At 45.5% G+C, this 16202-nt stretch overlaps 1 protein-coding gene across 5 annotated transcripts in view; it reads right to left on the bottom strand.

Annotated features, from left to right (window-relative positions):
- Nucleotides 1-10560, bottom strand: part of ATRX (ATRX chromatin remodeler) — a 69673-nt gene extending 59113 nt beyond the window's left edge. For 3 of the 5 annotated variants that reach the window (XR_009419509.1, XM_059483190.1, XM_059483191.1), the window contains exon 1: nt 10355-10560. Coding sequence is in view for 2 of the 5 variants with exons in the window: in XM_059483190.1 (XP_059339173.1) it covers nt 10355-10374 (20 nt within the window). In the remaining 3 variants the exon portion in view is untranslated. Of the gene's footprint in view, nt 1-178; nt 350-10354 lie in introns of those variants that run through there. The other 2 variants (XM_059483196.1, XM_059483192.1) reach the window with 1 other exon arrangement.
- Between the last annotated feature and the right edge of the window lie 5642 nt (nt 10561-16202).

Here is a 16202-nt window from a genome sequence, read left to right as displayed (position 1 = left end):
TTATTAAATCTACCATCTACAAACATGTTGTGTGGTGTTCATTTTGTCAACAAACAACCACGCAGGACCAGATCATTCCTTGATCTGTTTGTTAGAGTGCTGATGATTAATTCATAAACAAGAATCCCCTGGCAAGTTTCACTGGACACTTTTAGACCCCAGGAACAATTCTGAGTACCTTTAGTGACTACAGCAAAAAGCAACATCTGCATGCCAGGCCTGCCTTAAAAAGCTGTTCCATTCATAACCCCCGTGTCACCCCTGCCATTTCACGTGGTTTATTTCTCCCAAACTCCAACAATTCCCCAGGAAAGGCTTTTCCAGCTCCCTGACTGAGGCCAAGGGTGCTCAGGCCCTGCTCGGAAGGTGCCAGGGAGCTGTTTGCTCCCTGCCCTCCTTATCAGCCCCCTGGAATCTGCAGCTGATCTGCCCTGACTCATCATCCTTTCCTTATCTGCTGCTCCAGATGCTTTTCCCACTCCTGACCTGCCCTATCCCCAGCAGAAGTGAGCCCAGATGAAGGATAAAGGCTTCCCACCATTCTCACTGTTTGTTTCCCCATTAATTTCAAAATAATCTTCTAATAACAAGAAGAAATTATATTTTCTGTGCCTGTTTTATTGGTTCATAAGAACTTGTGAATACTCAACCTGAGCAGTCACCTTTACCATCACTACTGTTCCTCTGAACACATCAATTTATTAACTTCTGCCTTTCAATTTGTTATTGCTAAAAAAAAAATCTCATTTTATCAGAAGGACGTGCAGCTGAGTGCTCTCCTGAGCTGTGAGTGAACATCCTCACATCAGTGCCAGTGACTGTTCCAACCAGTGAAAATAACCACATAAAACAGCATAAACCATCCATTAAAAAAAAATCATCTGCCATTTCTTTAAATCACCTGAGATACTCAAAATAAAACAAAATAGCACTTTGCAATGAAAAGATTTTCTGCATGAGTGAAGGGCACTTTTCTTTTGAGACGGCACATGCACCATCAATCACTGGAGCAAGCCTGAAAGAGCAGAACAAAGCTCTTGAACTCTCTAGAGTACCTTAAAATTTTTCTCTCAATCTGTCCAAAAGTCTTTCCTTCTAATTACTGGACTCATGCTGCTATACAACTGCCAGCTCCCTAATCTTGGGCTTCTCTTTTTCTCATGGATGGAAGGCACACTTGGAAAACATTACACAAGATGATAATGGTACACTGCAGTCTCAACAGCTTGCATGCTCTCCTTTAGAAAGGAGATTTAATGACAATTTACTCACATTAAGTGAAAAAAAAAATAGAGTTGTTCAGAATTATTTGATAGTAAAAGCATATAAAGAGATTTTATATCCATTCCAGATGGTCTGAAGAAATAAAGCACATTTAGAAAGGCCACAAGAAAGTACATTTTTGGTAGTAAAAACAACAACAAAAAAAAGCCACACATGTGGAATTCTGCTCATTTAGATTATAAATAACTTGTTTTGGTAACAGCATTTTAGAAAGAAAACGGGAGCTAGAGATGAGTTCAGTGTTACTATTATCAATAGAGAATGAATTCAGAATAGTATGCATGTGTCTGTGACTAATACTTGGAACATTATCTTCTACCATTCATTAACTCTTATCATAACTAACATCAAATTATCATTTTCAGAGCAAAGTGTTCTTGCTAACAACCAATCAGAAAAGATGATATACAAACTAAAAGTTAAAAGTCTTCTCAACTTGCTTTTTCTCTTGATTATTCATTATTTCATACCATAAGCCTTTGTTAAGGAATACCATGTCAAATCTAAGTAAAGGTGTTACACTTACAAAATATTAATTTAGGGCAACACTTCATCTGGTTTTGTACAAAAGTGATTTTATGTCATTCATTTATACTTGAGAAATAATAATCTATTATTTTTGTTTAAAGCTTCTACTGGAAAATGCTTATTCTTTGCAGTAGAGACCCAGTCACTATTAAATTGATCACAACTTATAAATGTGTGGTTTTAATAAACACAGGGGCCTAAAAATGTAAAACCATCTCTGAAGCACTACTGAGGCAAACAGGCTCCTCTGCACTGCCAGCCCCCACAGTATTTTATTTATTAGTGTTTTCACACTTGAGTTTTCTAAGCAAATGGCTTCCCCACCACTGTAGAGCTATTTCAACACTGTTCAGCCTAATTAAAACAGCACTGAAAGGGAAGGTGCCCTGCTATTATGGGTTTGGCCATGAACCTGATTTGTGACCTTGGGAGCTACCTTGGAATGCACCATTCCTCACCTACATTCACAGCAAGTGCTCTTAAAGCAAACAATAAATGCCTGGCCCTTACACAGTAACAAAACATCCAGAGTAGGCAAATTACCTATAAATGAGTCCATAAATAATTAGAATAAATAAAGAGCCAGACAGGTTGTGTCATAACCTAGACATAACATGCTCCATTCCAAGCTGGCTGTTGAGTGCTGTTCCCTGGATGCCCTCACCTGTACAGGTTTGTGTGACCAGGTTTGGTAGTGGGGGGCTCCAAGGGTGACAAACTTGAGGGCAGAGATGCCAAACACCAGCCTGCTCCAAGAGGGACACACTGCTGGCCAGGGCAGAGCCCATCAGCAGTGCCCACAGTGCCTCTGGGATTGTGTATTTGGGAAGGGAAAAACCTTCCCAAAAAAGGGAGAGAGGAGCCAGTGTGAGCCAGCAACAGCCCTGCAGACACTGAGGCCAGGGGAGAGGGAACAGCAGGGTCAGAGCAGAGACCCAGCTGCAGCCCATGGGGGCCCACAGGAGAGCAGAGATCCAGCTGCAGCCTTACATTTCAGCTTTCATATTTCCCAGATTCTGTACTGCATTACTATGTAACTCTGAACTTCACATAAAGTGTCAGCAAGTTCTCCTCACAGCTCAGTCAGACAAAACAATTCTTTTCCAACGCTAGAGCCAAGGACACCACTGCAGCTTCAGCCCCAAAAAGTGCAAACAACAGAGAATTGAGGAGAGCAAACTGGGAGGATGGGACTGCTTAACCCAGAGCTGGAACTGGACAATTAACCCCAATATGGAAATGGACCAAAATTTATAAGTGTGAGAACTCGTGACCCCCATCCAGCTTGGGTGTAGCCCTGGCTGGGCGCTTGTGCTGCCCAAGGTGAATCCTGTGAAGGCCTTTTAATAAATCCCTACTTTAATCCTTTAACTCTGCTCCAGGAGCCTCCCAAGGCATCAGGAGGACCCCACAGGGGCTCAGGGTGATGCCCAGAGGAGGCTGTGAGCCCACAGGAACCCTCTGCTGGAGCAGCTCCTTCCAGAGCCCCCTGGGATGGGAAAGGACCACGCTGGAGCAGCTCAGGAAGGGCTGCAGCCCATGGGAAGGACCCACATGGGAGAAGTCCATGGAGAACCATCTCCCATGGGAGGGACCCCACCCCCTGCACTGCTCACCAGGAGGAGGCAGAGAATGAAGTAAAGTTGAACCTGGGAGAAAGGAAGGGATGGGGAGAAGGCATTTTAACATTGGGGATTTATTTCTCATTACTGTACTCTGATTTGATTGGCAATAAATTCAGCTGATTTCCCCAAGCAGAGTCTGTTTTTCCCATGATGGCACTTGCTGGGTGATGTCCCTGTCCTTATCTCAACCTGAACTTTTCAATGTCCCCTCCCTGCCCTGCCCAGCTGAGGAGGGGCAGTGACACAGAGGGAACCACCACGACCTCACCCCTGTGCCAGCTGCTGACTGCCCTTCCCCAAAGCAAAGCACATCACCCAGGACAAATAAAATGTTAACAAACAAACACTTTGCATTTGGATCCAACCTGCCACACATTCACACGATCACATTTCTTCTGAAGGCAGGTGAGGTGATGAAATTCATAACCAGGGAGGTGGAAGGAGCAGCACTGACCACCTCAGCAGCAAATCCATGAAACTGCACTGAAACCCTCGTTCCTGCACTCAGTTTCTGTTTGCTTTCTTAAGACATGTTAAAAGTGGAAGTGGGGAATGTCCCAGTTCTTGTCAACATCTGGAACAGTAATTGGAAAGCTGCATTTTCTTTAAACAAACACCTACCAATTAACAATCTAAACAAGTGTCCCCCATGTGCATTTCAGTGGCTCCTGAAAGTGGCACAGGAGTCCTTTCCAGCTTTTATCTATCCCAATGTTGACAAAGATGCCTTTTTTAACCATGTGTCTTCCTGAAATTCAACACTTGTCTAAGACTTTTCTATGCTTAAACTTTTCACATAGTTCAAGGCACAAGTTTTTTCAATTCATGTTTATAGTTGCTTCAGATTAAGTCTCAGTCATTTTTCACTTCTGAAACTGAAACACTGCAGAACAACTATTAAGCAGCCAAAATTAAACAATACTTAGGAAAGATAATTAAAGAAAAAAAAAACCAGATGTACTTTTAAACTTCTGGTCTGCAGACTGCCATCCTCTGCCTCAGCCTGTATCCCTGTGTGAACAGCAGAAATCCAACAACCCACAGCGAAACTCTCAGTATTTTATTTAGGATGGTGGGAACAGAGACTATTCCTAAGCCTTGATCTTCATAAAAGTTTTTCCTGATGAGAAGGAAAGAGATAGAATTAGCCCAATTCAAAGAGCTCAGTTACAAAGGTAGAGCCTACATTGTTGTTTTACATAAAATATGCCAATATTGTGGCTGAACATACATAAATGAAATAACTTAAAGTTGTGGAAAAGAGTGAAAGAGGGAAAAATGGCCAGTAGGAGTTGTTTTATTTTCTTATCCCAATTTAAAAAATGAAGTGAACACACCATACCTGCCATGTCCTAAGAAACCTACTTCTGTCAGAAAAAATATAAAACCAGAAAATAAAATCAGCCTACCATTATATTACTTGCACAAGTAAAATATGATTTTATAATGGTGGGAAAACAGAGCACTTCATCCCAGTGTTTGTTGTTTAACTCAACAATGGTTTTCTGCAGGTAAAAGCAACGTGACACTAAGTCCTAGATCAGATTCATATTTTGGACCTCACTTACAGTGACACACCAATTCTGCCACACCAGGTGAGGTTTCACACTCAGGAGTCTCACAAGCTGGCTGTGTTGGCATGAAGCAGCTGTGCTGCCCAAGGACACAAACCCTCCCACCCTGCACACACCTGGTGCCACCCACACCCAGTGCTCTCCTCCCTCCTGCACTCCACACCTCTGGAGATGCCTCAGGAACAGGAGGACACCAGGACAGTGCCCAGCCAGGCTCCAAGGGACCCCACAACCCTGCTGGCTGAGCTGCCTGGGTTTGACCATGATCACAGCAAAGCACTCCCCTTGTGTCAGGAGGAATTTACCACACTGAACTGACTGCATCAGACACATCAGAAAACACCTGAACACCAAAGCTCTGACTGGACAGGGGTGGAGGCATCCAGCACTTCATCAGAGATTCTGTACCCAACACTTTGTTAACACACACTCACTTTTTAACTTTGTTTAGAACTGACTTTTAATCCACAGAGGCTTAATCAAGTGATACCTGGTGCAGTTGAAGACACTCAAATGATGTGGGTGCAGTAATTTTGGAGCTGAAATACAGCATAACAGGTTCAGACAAGTAAACAGAATTATCTTCCTCCAGACACACAAGGGGAATGAGAAAGCAACAGTTCAAAGTCACTAAGAGACCCTTTATTCTGTTCAAGGAAAAACACACAATTTCTTTCTGTTCACATGCTGTGAGTTATCACACTTCATTCACTAAAAAGTGAAAACAAAAACTTTGTTTTTAACCTTTTCTTTAATGAGATCTTCAAAAAACCCAAACAAGCAACATCATCAAGGTGAAAGTAAGACAAACAATCTCATTGTTAGGTTGGTTTCAATGCCACACTGAAGTGTAACTTCAATGGTGAAACACCCTGCAAGCTGAGAAAGACTGGAGCTGCCACTTGAAACCTAAACACAACATTTTCACCTTCGTGAGACAAAAATCATGTGAAGTGCACACACCTTACTCTGCTGAATCGGGAAAGGAAGATTAGTCTGGCACATACACAAACCAAGGTGTATTTAAAATGGGGAAGGGAAGGGAAGGGAAGGGAAGGGAAGGGAAGGGAAGGGAAGGGAAGGGAAGGGAAGGGAAGGGAAGGGAAGGGAAGGGAAGGGAAGGGAAGGGAAGGGAAGGGAAGGGAAGGGAAGGGAAGGGAAGGGAAGGGAAGGGAAGGGAAGGGAAGGGAAGGGAAGGGAAGGGAAGGGAAGGGAAGGGAAGGGAAGGGAAGGGAAGGCCCCATGACCAAGAGCATCAGGCTCCCTAACTCCAAAAACACCTTTTGCTTCATTTGCTTTCTGCTCCCTGAAGCTGATCACAGGCTCTCCACAAAACCTCCTTCAGTACCAACTCTGCTGAGAATCAAAGCCTGGCCCTTCAGTTCTCCCACATAGTCCCAATCAGGGCTGTCACAGCTTTGAGGGCTGTAGCTCATCCCAAGCACAGGTTTTCATTTTACAAGACAAAAGCCACCTCAGTCTCAAAGTTATTGCCTATTTTTTAGTCTTGCTTTATATGACAGATGCATTTGCCCAAAGCTTCTAGGCTGAACCTATTAAAACCTACAGTTGGACACACTCAGACAGAAATTTCTACAACTGTGCAGCTTTTGGGCTTGCAAATGAACTGCTTCAATGGCACTGCACCTGACATTGGTCAGCAACCTGTGTCATCAAGTTCTTGATTTTTTCAAGGTTTCACTCCTTTTCTAACAAAAAAAAACCCCAACACAAATCAATCCATCACCCACCCTGAGTGACAACTACATTTCATCACAGACTGAAAGCTTTATGCTTCTCCTTTAGCAAATAAATCAGGACACTTCACCTCTTTTACAGTCAACATAAACCCTTCCATTATATTTGCCACTGAATTTCTACTATTTCTTCTTTCTGCGGCTGCCACACCAAGGGAACAACCTGCCACTGACCCATCCATGAACTCTTTCATGTCTCCAGATCACCTGCAGGCACGAGCTGAGCTCCAGCAATACAAAATGGGATTTCATGAGGCTCAGCACTATCCTTGGGCTTTCCCTTCAGAAAAGACCCTTGTGGTAATCCACTTTAAAATGTACTTGGTCACAAGCTGCAGGCATTTGGTTTTATGATGAACACAGCACATTTTAGCATTACTTTGATATTTTCTTTTGGTGAGGTATAAGCACATGAAAAGCAGCCCCTTTTCCACCCTTCAAGCAGAGGGTACAAGGAGTTAATCTATAACAGAAAACTGAGAATTCCAAATCCCCACAATGTTAAGGTCACCCTGCTGCAGAATTTGTGTTACACACGTCTCTGATGCACCAAATTGTTTCCTACAAAATTAGGATATCTTCAGTTAAGCCCTATAAAGACCCTGATAAAAAATTTGCAAAGCCCAAACAGACATTATTGAACAGAACCAGAAATAACAAAGTCTCTGCAGTAATTTCATTTCATTTAAGTGCTGCAGACACTGGTTCTGGGGCACAGCTGGCACTGAAGATGACACAGTTTTGCTCTTCTTCAGGAAGAGCTGAAGAATCTGCCCATGCCCATTCCAGAACAGTGTGGAAGACAGAGAACTCTCACTGTCCCTTCAGGGAATACAGAAGATTGGTATTGACTTACTTCCAATTATATCATTGTGGCGTCAAGTAACACAGCTCAAACAACCCTGCAATATCACTCAGAACACAACTGACTCAAAAATGCAGACAATTTAATAAAAAACCTTAAAACCAAGTGACCAATATCACAACATGAGGTGAAAAGTCTGAATAGAAAAAACCCCGAGAACTAAGCCTATTTTGCCAACTTAAAAAAAAAAAAAAAAACAAAAAAAAACCTATATTCATTGACTACCAGATAGTGAGGAAAATTCCAAACTTGTTTTCTTTTCCTATTGCTGTGCTTATGTTGTACAATGTATGAACTGGCAGCAACAGTTTGGGTCACTATGACAAAAATTCCTCTCCTTGAAAAGGAAACAATGAGGAAAAAAAGAGAAGTTTTTGAGGCAAAAGTTATTGAGGCATCTTTATAAATATTTACAGAGGGAGCACCTTTTAAAAGTTTCTTAGGAGGTTACTCCAGTTTTCATCATTCTAAATTTCTCATTCAGAACATGAGAGACTCCCAGAATCTTAATATTGAATAAAAATACTCTTGTAACAAAAGTTTAAAACTTCTCTGGGAGCAGACTAGTATGGATTGATGGTTTTCCTCTGAAACACTGTAAGTCAATGTTCCACAAGTGCTGGGAATAAATTTTCCATCCAAATAAAGTTTTTTGCTCTTCCCAATAATTGTAAGAGCAATCCCCCCATTATTTCCTTTATTTCTGCACACCTCTGACAGGGACAAACTGCAGAGAGCAGAGGGTAAAGTGACACAAACTCAGGCAGTGTGTGTCTCAGTGGCAAATGCAAACAAAAGAGGAAGACAGGGTGTGTTTTTCTTCTTCATTTCCTTCTCTCCACCTCCAGTTTTAGGAAGAACTGGACTGGGCAACAAGGCAAAGCCCATGTAATGGCCAGGGCCATGTCCAGCTCCTGGCACAGATCTGGTGAGTTACAAACTGCTCCAGATGAGCTCTACAAGGATGGGAATTGTAACAAACATTTGAACTGAATGAGAACTGAGCTCATGAACAGAAGGAAAGTTTGGAGCATAAGAAAACTGTTATGCCCATCTACTAAAAAGCTGTTTGTCACAGGGCTGCTTGCTCTGTGGGCAGATCCCACCCAAGGACTGCACACAATCTCAGATCTGTTCTGTCCGTGCTTTTTGACCTGCAAAATCACCAATAATCTGAAATCATCCCATCCTGTCTTCAGGTAATCTAATAATTACATGGAAAATGTCTGAGCTTCTGTGTCCTCTTCCTCCAAAGCATCCCCTTGCTAGTAACACTAACTGTGGTACTAATAACAACATAGGAACATGGGAAGGAAAAAATATACAAACCTTGTATATTACAGACCAGTGGTTCAAAAGAAACCAAACAAGATTATGGACAACAGAGAACAAAATATGACAATCACAATAAAATAATAAGTAAAGTGGTCCAAATGGAAGAGCATTTCTCAGAATATACAATACTAATGGTGACTCCAAACCAGATCATAAATATTAGTAACTCAGATCCTTTTGTTCTACAAAAATAAAACTCTACACTTGATTTCAAGAGCTGGAAAAGTAAAAGGAGAAAGCCCCTTAATTAGCACTTCAGTGTACACAACAAAATAAACAGTCCAACGAAAGAAGTTGTTTAAACTGTCAAAGCACTTCAAGAACACAGAGGGGAGAAAGTGGGAGTGAGGAAAAAGGATGAGAGATGGACCATCTCTGTCTTACAAAATAAGGAAAAAATACATGCAGAAGAAACTGCTAACTGCTGGGAAGTCATGCACCGAATAATGTGTATTTGCAACGCTCATGACCTACATCAGCATGTGATCAACATCAACAGTGACGATAATCATCAGAAACCTCTTTCTTCTACATTCCTCATTGGAAGTGTTGAAGCTTCAAAAACAAGCAATGCAAAAGAGGAGAAAAACCACTATCCCTTCAACTTTTATCAAAAATGACAGTTGTGATGAACTACTCAAAATAAGGCGGGAGGTGAGGATACACATAAATGACCCCAGCAAAAACTTTCCGCAAGGCTCAGCAGTAAAGCCAGGGCGCCGAGCACCGGGACACACACAGCGCTGTTTCCCTGTCGGGGTTTGCAGCCGTGTGAGTGAGGGCCAAGCGTGAGGGCCGAGCCTGAGCCCCTCACGGCCGGTGCAGCGCCGCGGGCACGCGGTGTCTGGGGGTGATGGACGGCGGGGCTCGGAGCCCCGGGGATCCGCACAAAACCGAAAGCGCACAAAGACAACTATTTATTAACACTTTAACATGGCGCCTCTCTCCCAGCCCGGCTTCCCGGGCGCCTGTCGGTTGCTGCCGTTCCGCGCCAGCACCGCGGCCGGACGGACAGACGGACGGACGGACAGACGGACGGACAGAAGGACGGACGGACGGACGGAGCGGCCCCGCGGCGGCGGCCGCCGCCTGCGCCGGGCGTGAGGCGCGGGCGGGGGCCCGGCGCAGCTCCCGCCGCGCTCGCACGTGGGGCGGGGGCCGCCCCCGGGGCCTTCCCGCCGCACGGCGCGGTCCCTCCCGCCCTCCGCGCCGGGCCCGGCCCCGCCGCCCAGGCCGAGCGCGGCGCTGCCCGCCCGCCGCCATCCCGCCTCCCGCCCGTCCCGCCGCCATCCCGCCTCCCGCCCGTCCCGCCAGGGCTGCGCCGCGCCGGGCCCGGCCCCGCCCCACCCCGCGCGGCCGCCGCGGAGCCGCCGGGCCCGGCCGTACCTCACGGGCTCTGCGGTCATGACTCCGCCGCCGCTGCTCGGAGCGGAGCGGCCGCCCGGGCCGGGGCCGCGCTTCAGGCGCTAAGCGCAGACAAAGCCACGGCCGCCGCCATCGCCAGCGCCGCCGCCATCTTATCGGAGGGAGCCCGAGGGGACCTGCCTCCTGCCGCCGTCCTCCTCCGCCGCCTCCCATTGGCTCACGGCCGCCCACAGCTATTTTCTGATTGGGCGGCGCCGCGCCGACTGTTGCTAGGGCAGTTTACGTCACCATCCCAACCTTCCCCGCGCTGATTGGCTGGGGCGGGGCTGACGTCACGCCGGCGTCATGGACCGAAGCCCGTGACATCATTTCGTAACAAAGTGCACTGACACCTGTGCCCGGCAGGGGGCCCCAGCGCGCGGCTGCGGCCATGGCGGCGGGAGCCCAGCGCTGACAGTGCCGGGGGTGGAGAGCGGGGACAAGAGCCCATGTCACACCAGAGACAGGACAGGAGCCCGTGTCACACCAGGACAGGCAGTGTCATACCGGGACAGGAGCCGGTGTCACATCAGGACAGGACAGGAGGCAGTGTCACATCAGGACAGGACAGGAGCCACCCCATCGCAAGGGTGGCCTTGGGTCGCATCGAGCCTACCACGGCAGGTGAATCACAGCGTTCAGACACATCATCCTTACTACCAGTAACATGGAGCAGGTGCCCAAACTCCTACCAACAGCACCACAACCACCCTCCTGCTCCATGAGCATCCCCAACAACTCTCCTCCTCTGGAGGGATCCCCAAAACCACTCCATGAGCATCCCCAGAATAACTGTCTTCCTCTGCAGGGATCCCCAGAACAACTCTCCTGCTCCACGAGGATCCCCAGAACCACCCTCCTCCTTCAACAGTATCACCAGAGTGATCCTCCTGCTTTGTAGATCACCAGAATGACCCTCAGCCCCTCCAGGGATCACCATCCTGACCCTCCTCCTCCATGGGGATCAGCAGCAGGACCATCATGTCTGCAGGAACCAGCCCTGGAACTCCAAGCCCACAGGCAAGCTTGGAGCAGAGTTCTCCAAGCACAAAGACAGAGGACAGGGATGACATAAACCACACACAGCCCCAAGGAACCCTGCCTGGGGCAGCTTCAGCCCAGCTTGGGTAGAACTTCTCCTTTTTGATAAGAATACTCTCAGACAAGGAAATGCATCACTGGCAGCTACACCTAAGTGTGCCAGGACAATTTTGCCTACTGGTACTAGCAGCTTCTACACTCCTGTCAGATGTTAGAAGTTGTGAAAGGAGGACTGGAATGCAGCCCTCTTCAAAGGAAAGTTCTTGCAGGCTTTGTGAGAAGATGACTGAACTCAGCAGGCTTCACCAGGCTCCCAAAGCCAAGCCCAGTACCACACAGAATCTGAAACAGGTGACAAGCACTAGCCACATACTGTAAAGAAAACCAGTTTTGAAAATTAATATATTTTTCTGCAGAAACTAAAAAAATCCCCAAAACATACCTACTCACCTGGTTTCATAAAGCAATGTATGAAACATGAGAAAATACTCAAGCAAATCACCCCTAACACCCATCTCATTCTGTGATAATAGAATCAACAGCACTTTCACACCTCAGCACATCCAAGCTTACACATCTCCCAGGGAAATTCTCCAAACAGATCTAAGCACAATTTGGTTTAAGTGTAACATTTTACCCAAAGCTGCCCCCTGTATCTGCTGAATTCACTCATAGCAGAGAGCAGATTTAGCAGCAGCTCTGTTACCAAACTCTGTCTCATGCTGGAGAGGACCAAAGCATCACCTGCCTTCCCACTTGATTTTAGGAGGAAAAAAATCCATACTAACTGACTGCCACAAATTCCATTAAATACTGAAAAAAGCCATTCTAGGTGCTCTGCCACCAGAGATGAAGGGAACAGGAAGCATTACCCAGTCTTAGCTCTGCATTAGGATCCCAACTGTGTGATTAAAATAAGAACACAAAACATTCATTTTCCTCCTCAAGGGATTTAGTCAGCATTACCAACTAATATCCCACTGATTCAGAATAACATAGATTTATTACTATTGCTCTGTAATATTTTATTCTTTCACTGTTTCCTTGGGGAAGGTATTTGAGAGCAGCTGAAAAACCCAAATTTAATTGCCTCCAGTTCATAACTTCTATCTGAAGTCACAGATGTAAAAGGATTCCTACTGTGAGAAAAGGTCAAGATAAAGTAAAAATGGAAATGCTCCCATCTCCCAGCAATTACTCCAGAAGACAAAACCTGAGATTATCATGAAGCTGTCAAAAAACAGATTGGAGAAGCACAGGCTGTTTTTGTAGACTGAAATCTGTGAGCAGGCAGACACTGAGTGCATCTGCAGGGAACATTTCCCATCCAGCAGCCCTGGTAATGCACCCAGGTAATTCCCCAGCACCAGGAGCCTTCCCCTGCTCCAACAGCCTGGCAAAAACAGGATTCAGAGCTCAGCTTGCAGGACAAACCACTGCAGAGTCTCATCACACCCATTGTTTCTCTTCATAATGATAGCAATTAGTTCTCTTAAGTACATATTAGCCTACTTTTAAGGAACATGGCTGAAAGACATGCATAGCTATCAATTGACAAGAGGATATTTTAATAATTTGATGTGCTCCTGACCTAGAAACACAAACTACATATACATCTCTTTCATATTATTATCTGTGATAAAAGTAGCACAATTAATCCAGACCAATAAAAGGCTATGCTTAAATTAATTTTGTAGGAATGATCAAGATCTGAGGCGTTAATTGGAACAGGTTAATGCAATGAAACTCTCTATTTCTCAGAGAAAAAATATGATAAAACTGAAAACAGGTGATGCTCACTCAAGGGCCTGGGTTTGTTCTTTGTGTTGCTGTTGCTCTATTCCCCTTAGGAATTCCAAAGGAATGGTGTGGAGTCACTTGAGCAGTGCTTTGTAGTTGAGAATTAAACTTTTCCAGCATGAGCAAATAGCAAACATCAAGGTCCAACACAGAAACCAAGTGCCAGTACTTTCTCAAATCCTTTGTGAGAATTATTTCTCACAGCAGATGAAAGCACTTTACCTTCTTAAATAACAACTTTATTTTAACTTCTTAAATTACCTGATTTCAGGTTTTTTTCTGTTATAGAATGGGTATTTTTCAGAACAAACTACACAAAGCACTGCCACCAGCCCCTGGAGGAACACTACACTGTTCTCATCTCCCAACCAAGTGTGGCTACAAGATTCCACGATTTGGCATCATTTGATGTCATGGGCAGCACACTCAAACAAGCAGAAGCCATTCACACATCTGATTTTCTCTGGATGTTCCAAATGTTTTGAAGGTTAAGCTGATTTTCTTTAGTACTTCTAAAACTCTTTGATTTGCTGGGAATCAAAACATCCCTGCTGTTTTTATGTTCTGAGGGCTCAGAACAAACCTGGCTGTACATTTGCTAACACTCCCATGTGGGATCTCAGCACCTCAGGACTGAGATGCAGAGAGGCCGAGACCACCCTTGGGGGGCTTGGGAGTCCTGGAATGTTGCCAGAAGTGTCTGGTGGCTGGACTTTGATCTGACACAGGAGACGACGCCTGTATGAGGATGGGAGGATTTCACTGGGTGAATGGTGAAGGGATAAGTTAGTTAAAGTGTAAAACACAGGGTTTAGGATTTTGGTACAGGGGGGTCTAAAGAAGTAAGATGGAGGAATTGGGGCGTGTCCTGTCCTCCTTCTTCTTCTTCTTGGCCTCCATCTTCTGTGGTGGTGGTGGCACTTTGGGATTGGTCATTACTAGAAGTGCACCGGTTAATAAGGGTAGAAGGTATTGGGGAAAAATGATAAATATTGTACACGTAACTTCGAGTATAAAGATAAGTGACCGCCCCGGGGGCTCTCAGTGTGCCCATGGCTGACTTGCTGTGCAGACCTCTGTCGGGCTGAAAGAAAATCTTTTAGATAAACAATTAATAAACACCGAGACCGAGACAAGATCAGAAGTCTCTCCTTGTCCTTTGAAGCGCCGGGCTCTTCATGGCCATCCCTGGGCCTTTCCAGGCCACCTAGACAGCACAGAGAAAACTTACAAGTGGCGTCCCTGAGCTATCTCCGGTCATAAATCAGCAAAGAGAAACATGAAAATCTACACTCCCAGTGGTTGTGACCATAAAAGCACCCACATTTCCCTCCTGAAATGCCAGCCAGCCATCATCTCATCACATCCCCCAAGCATGGATGGGCACCCCCTGCCTGCCCAGAGGCTGAACTGGTTCTTACCCTCATGGCCATCACCAGTAGGGGATTAATTAAGGTTATTTGCATGAGCACCAAGAGCACAGCAGATGCAGTGCTGGGTACATTTCAACCTTGCTGGAGGACAGGGCAGTTCTGGCCCTGCAGAGCTCATGGAGCTGCTCTGAAAGGCTCAGCTGCAGGAGTGACCACTAGGCACCACTGCCACAGAATTCCACAATAGTTGCTGTTGGAAGGGACATTAAAGTTCATCCCTTTCACTGTCCCAGGTTGCTCCAAGCCCTGTCCAGCCTGGCCTTGGACACTTCCAGGGGCAGCCACAGCTGCTCTGGGCACCTGTGCCAGGGCCTCATGAAAATCACATTCTGTGCTGAACACTAGAATGGTCTGAAGGCAGGAATATCCAGTAAATTGTACATAATGCAAACCATTACACAGGTTAATCCATTTAAATTTACTATCTTGCCTTGCACTTAGTGCAGAGAGCTCCCTAATTATTTCGAGCTATTATTCCAAAATATCTTCTCAACACACCACAGCTCCTTCTCAAAAGCAGCAAAAAGCAGCATTGACTGAGGCCAGCCCCATTACCAAAACCACAGAGTCCATTTTCAGCTGCAGAATACACCATTTCCTCCCTTCATCACAAGTGTTCTCTCACAGTGAGCTTTCAGGGCACTCCTGAGCTATTTAATAATTCCCTTTCTGAAGGAGATGTCCTCAGCAGTTCCCAGTTTCCACAGAGCACATCTTGAATGTGTTGCCTTGGCCACCTTTGTTCTGCTGTGCTGTTCTGGCCCCAGCTGTGCTGCATTAACCAGGCAGTGAGGTGCCAGTGCCCCTGGCACCAAGAATCACCCTGGGGACCAACCAGAACCAAGTGCTGCACAAGTCAAACCTTGCCAGAATTCATCCTCTCTAAACCTGCCACTGGTCCTTGCAAGCACTCCATCTTCTGCTCCATTACCACACCTGTTTCCTCCTCCTTGCACTTCAGTTTCACCCTGGAGAGCAGAAAAACTGTCGTAAAAAAAGAGCATTATTTTCATCTCAGCATTGGGGGAAAAAGGAAAATCCCAAACTCTCAACATCATGGCCACCTCAAGTGGAAGGTGAACATGAATTCAGCATTCACCTGCATGAGGTGTGACTGTTTAAACTTAGGCAATATGGAACTGGGTGGTTTTAGAAAGACAGAACAAATTATAATTGGAAAAGTTTATGGGAAGCATTTTACCAGCTGGGCAGGAAAACAAGCCACAGCAGTGCTGAATTGTTCCAGGCAAATCTACAATGCTAACAAGATTCCACCTCCAGAAACGCCAGGAGTTGATCTGTCTAGAACTCCAGGAATCCAAGATTTTCACAGCATGACAGCTGTCAAAGACAAGCCATAATCATGTAATCTTTATACTATCAGCTGGCTACATGAGCATCTCTCTAGAGCTGATATTTTGGGATGTAATTCTCCACATAAACACATACAGGCTACTAATCCAGTCTACTCACCCATATTCAGGTTACTCTCTATACAGACAGGCTGTGATTAACATGTTGAAACAACAGTGGAAGAAAAGAGGTTGGCTTGTTTT

Source organism: Ammospiza nelsoni, chromosome 15 (genome assembly GCF_027579445.1).
Source record: "Ammospiza nelsoni isolate bAmmNel1 chromosome 15, bAmmNel1.pri, whole genome shotgun sequence".
Lineage (NCBI taxonomy): Eukaryota > Metazoa > Chordata > Aves > Passeriformes > Passerellidae > Ammospiza > Ammospiza nelsoni.
This window is presented reverse-complemented; position numbering and strand designations above follow the sequence as displayed.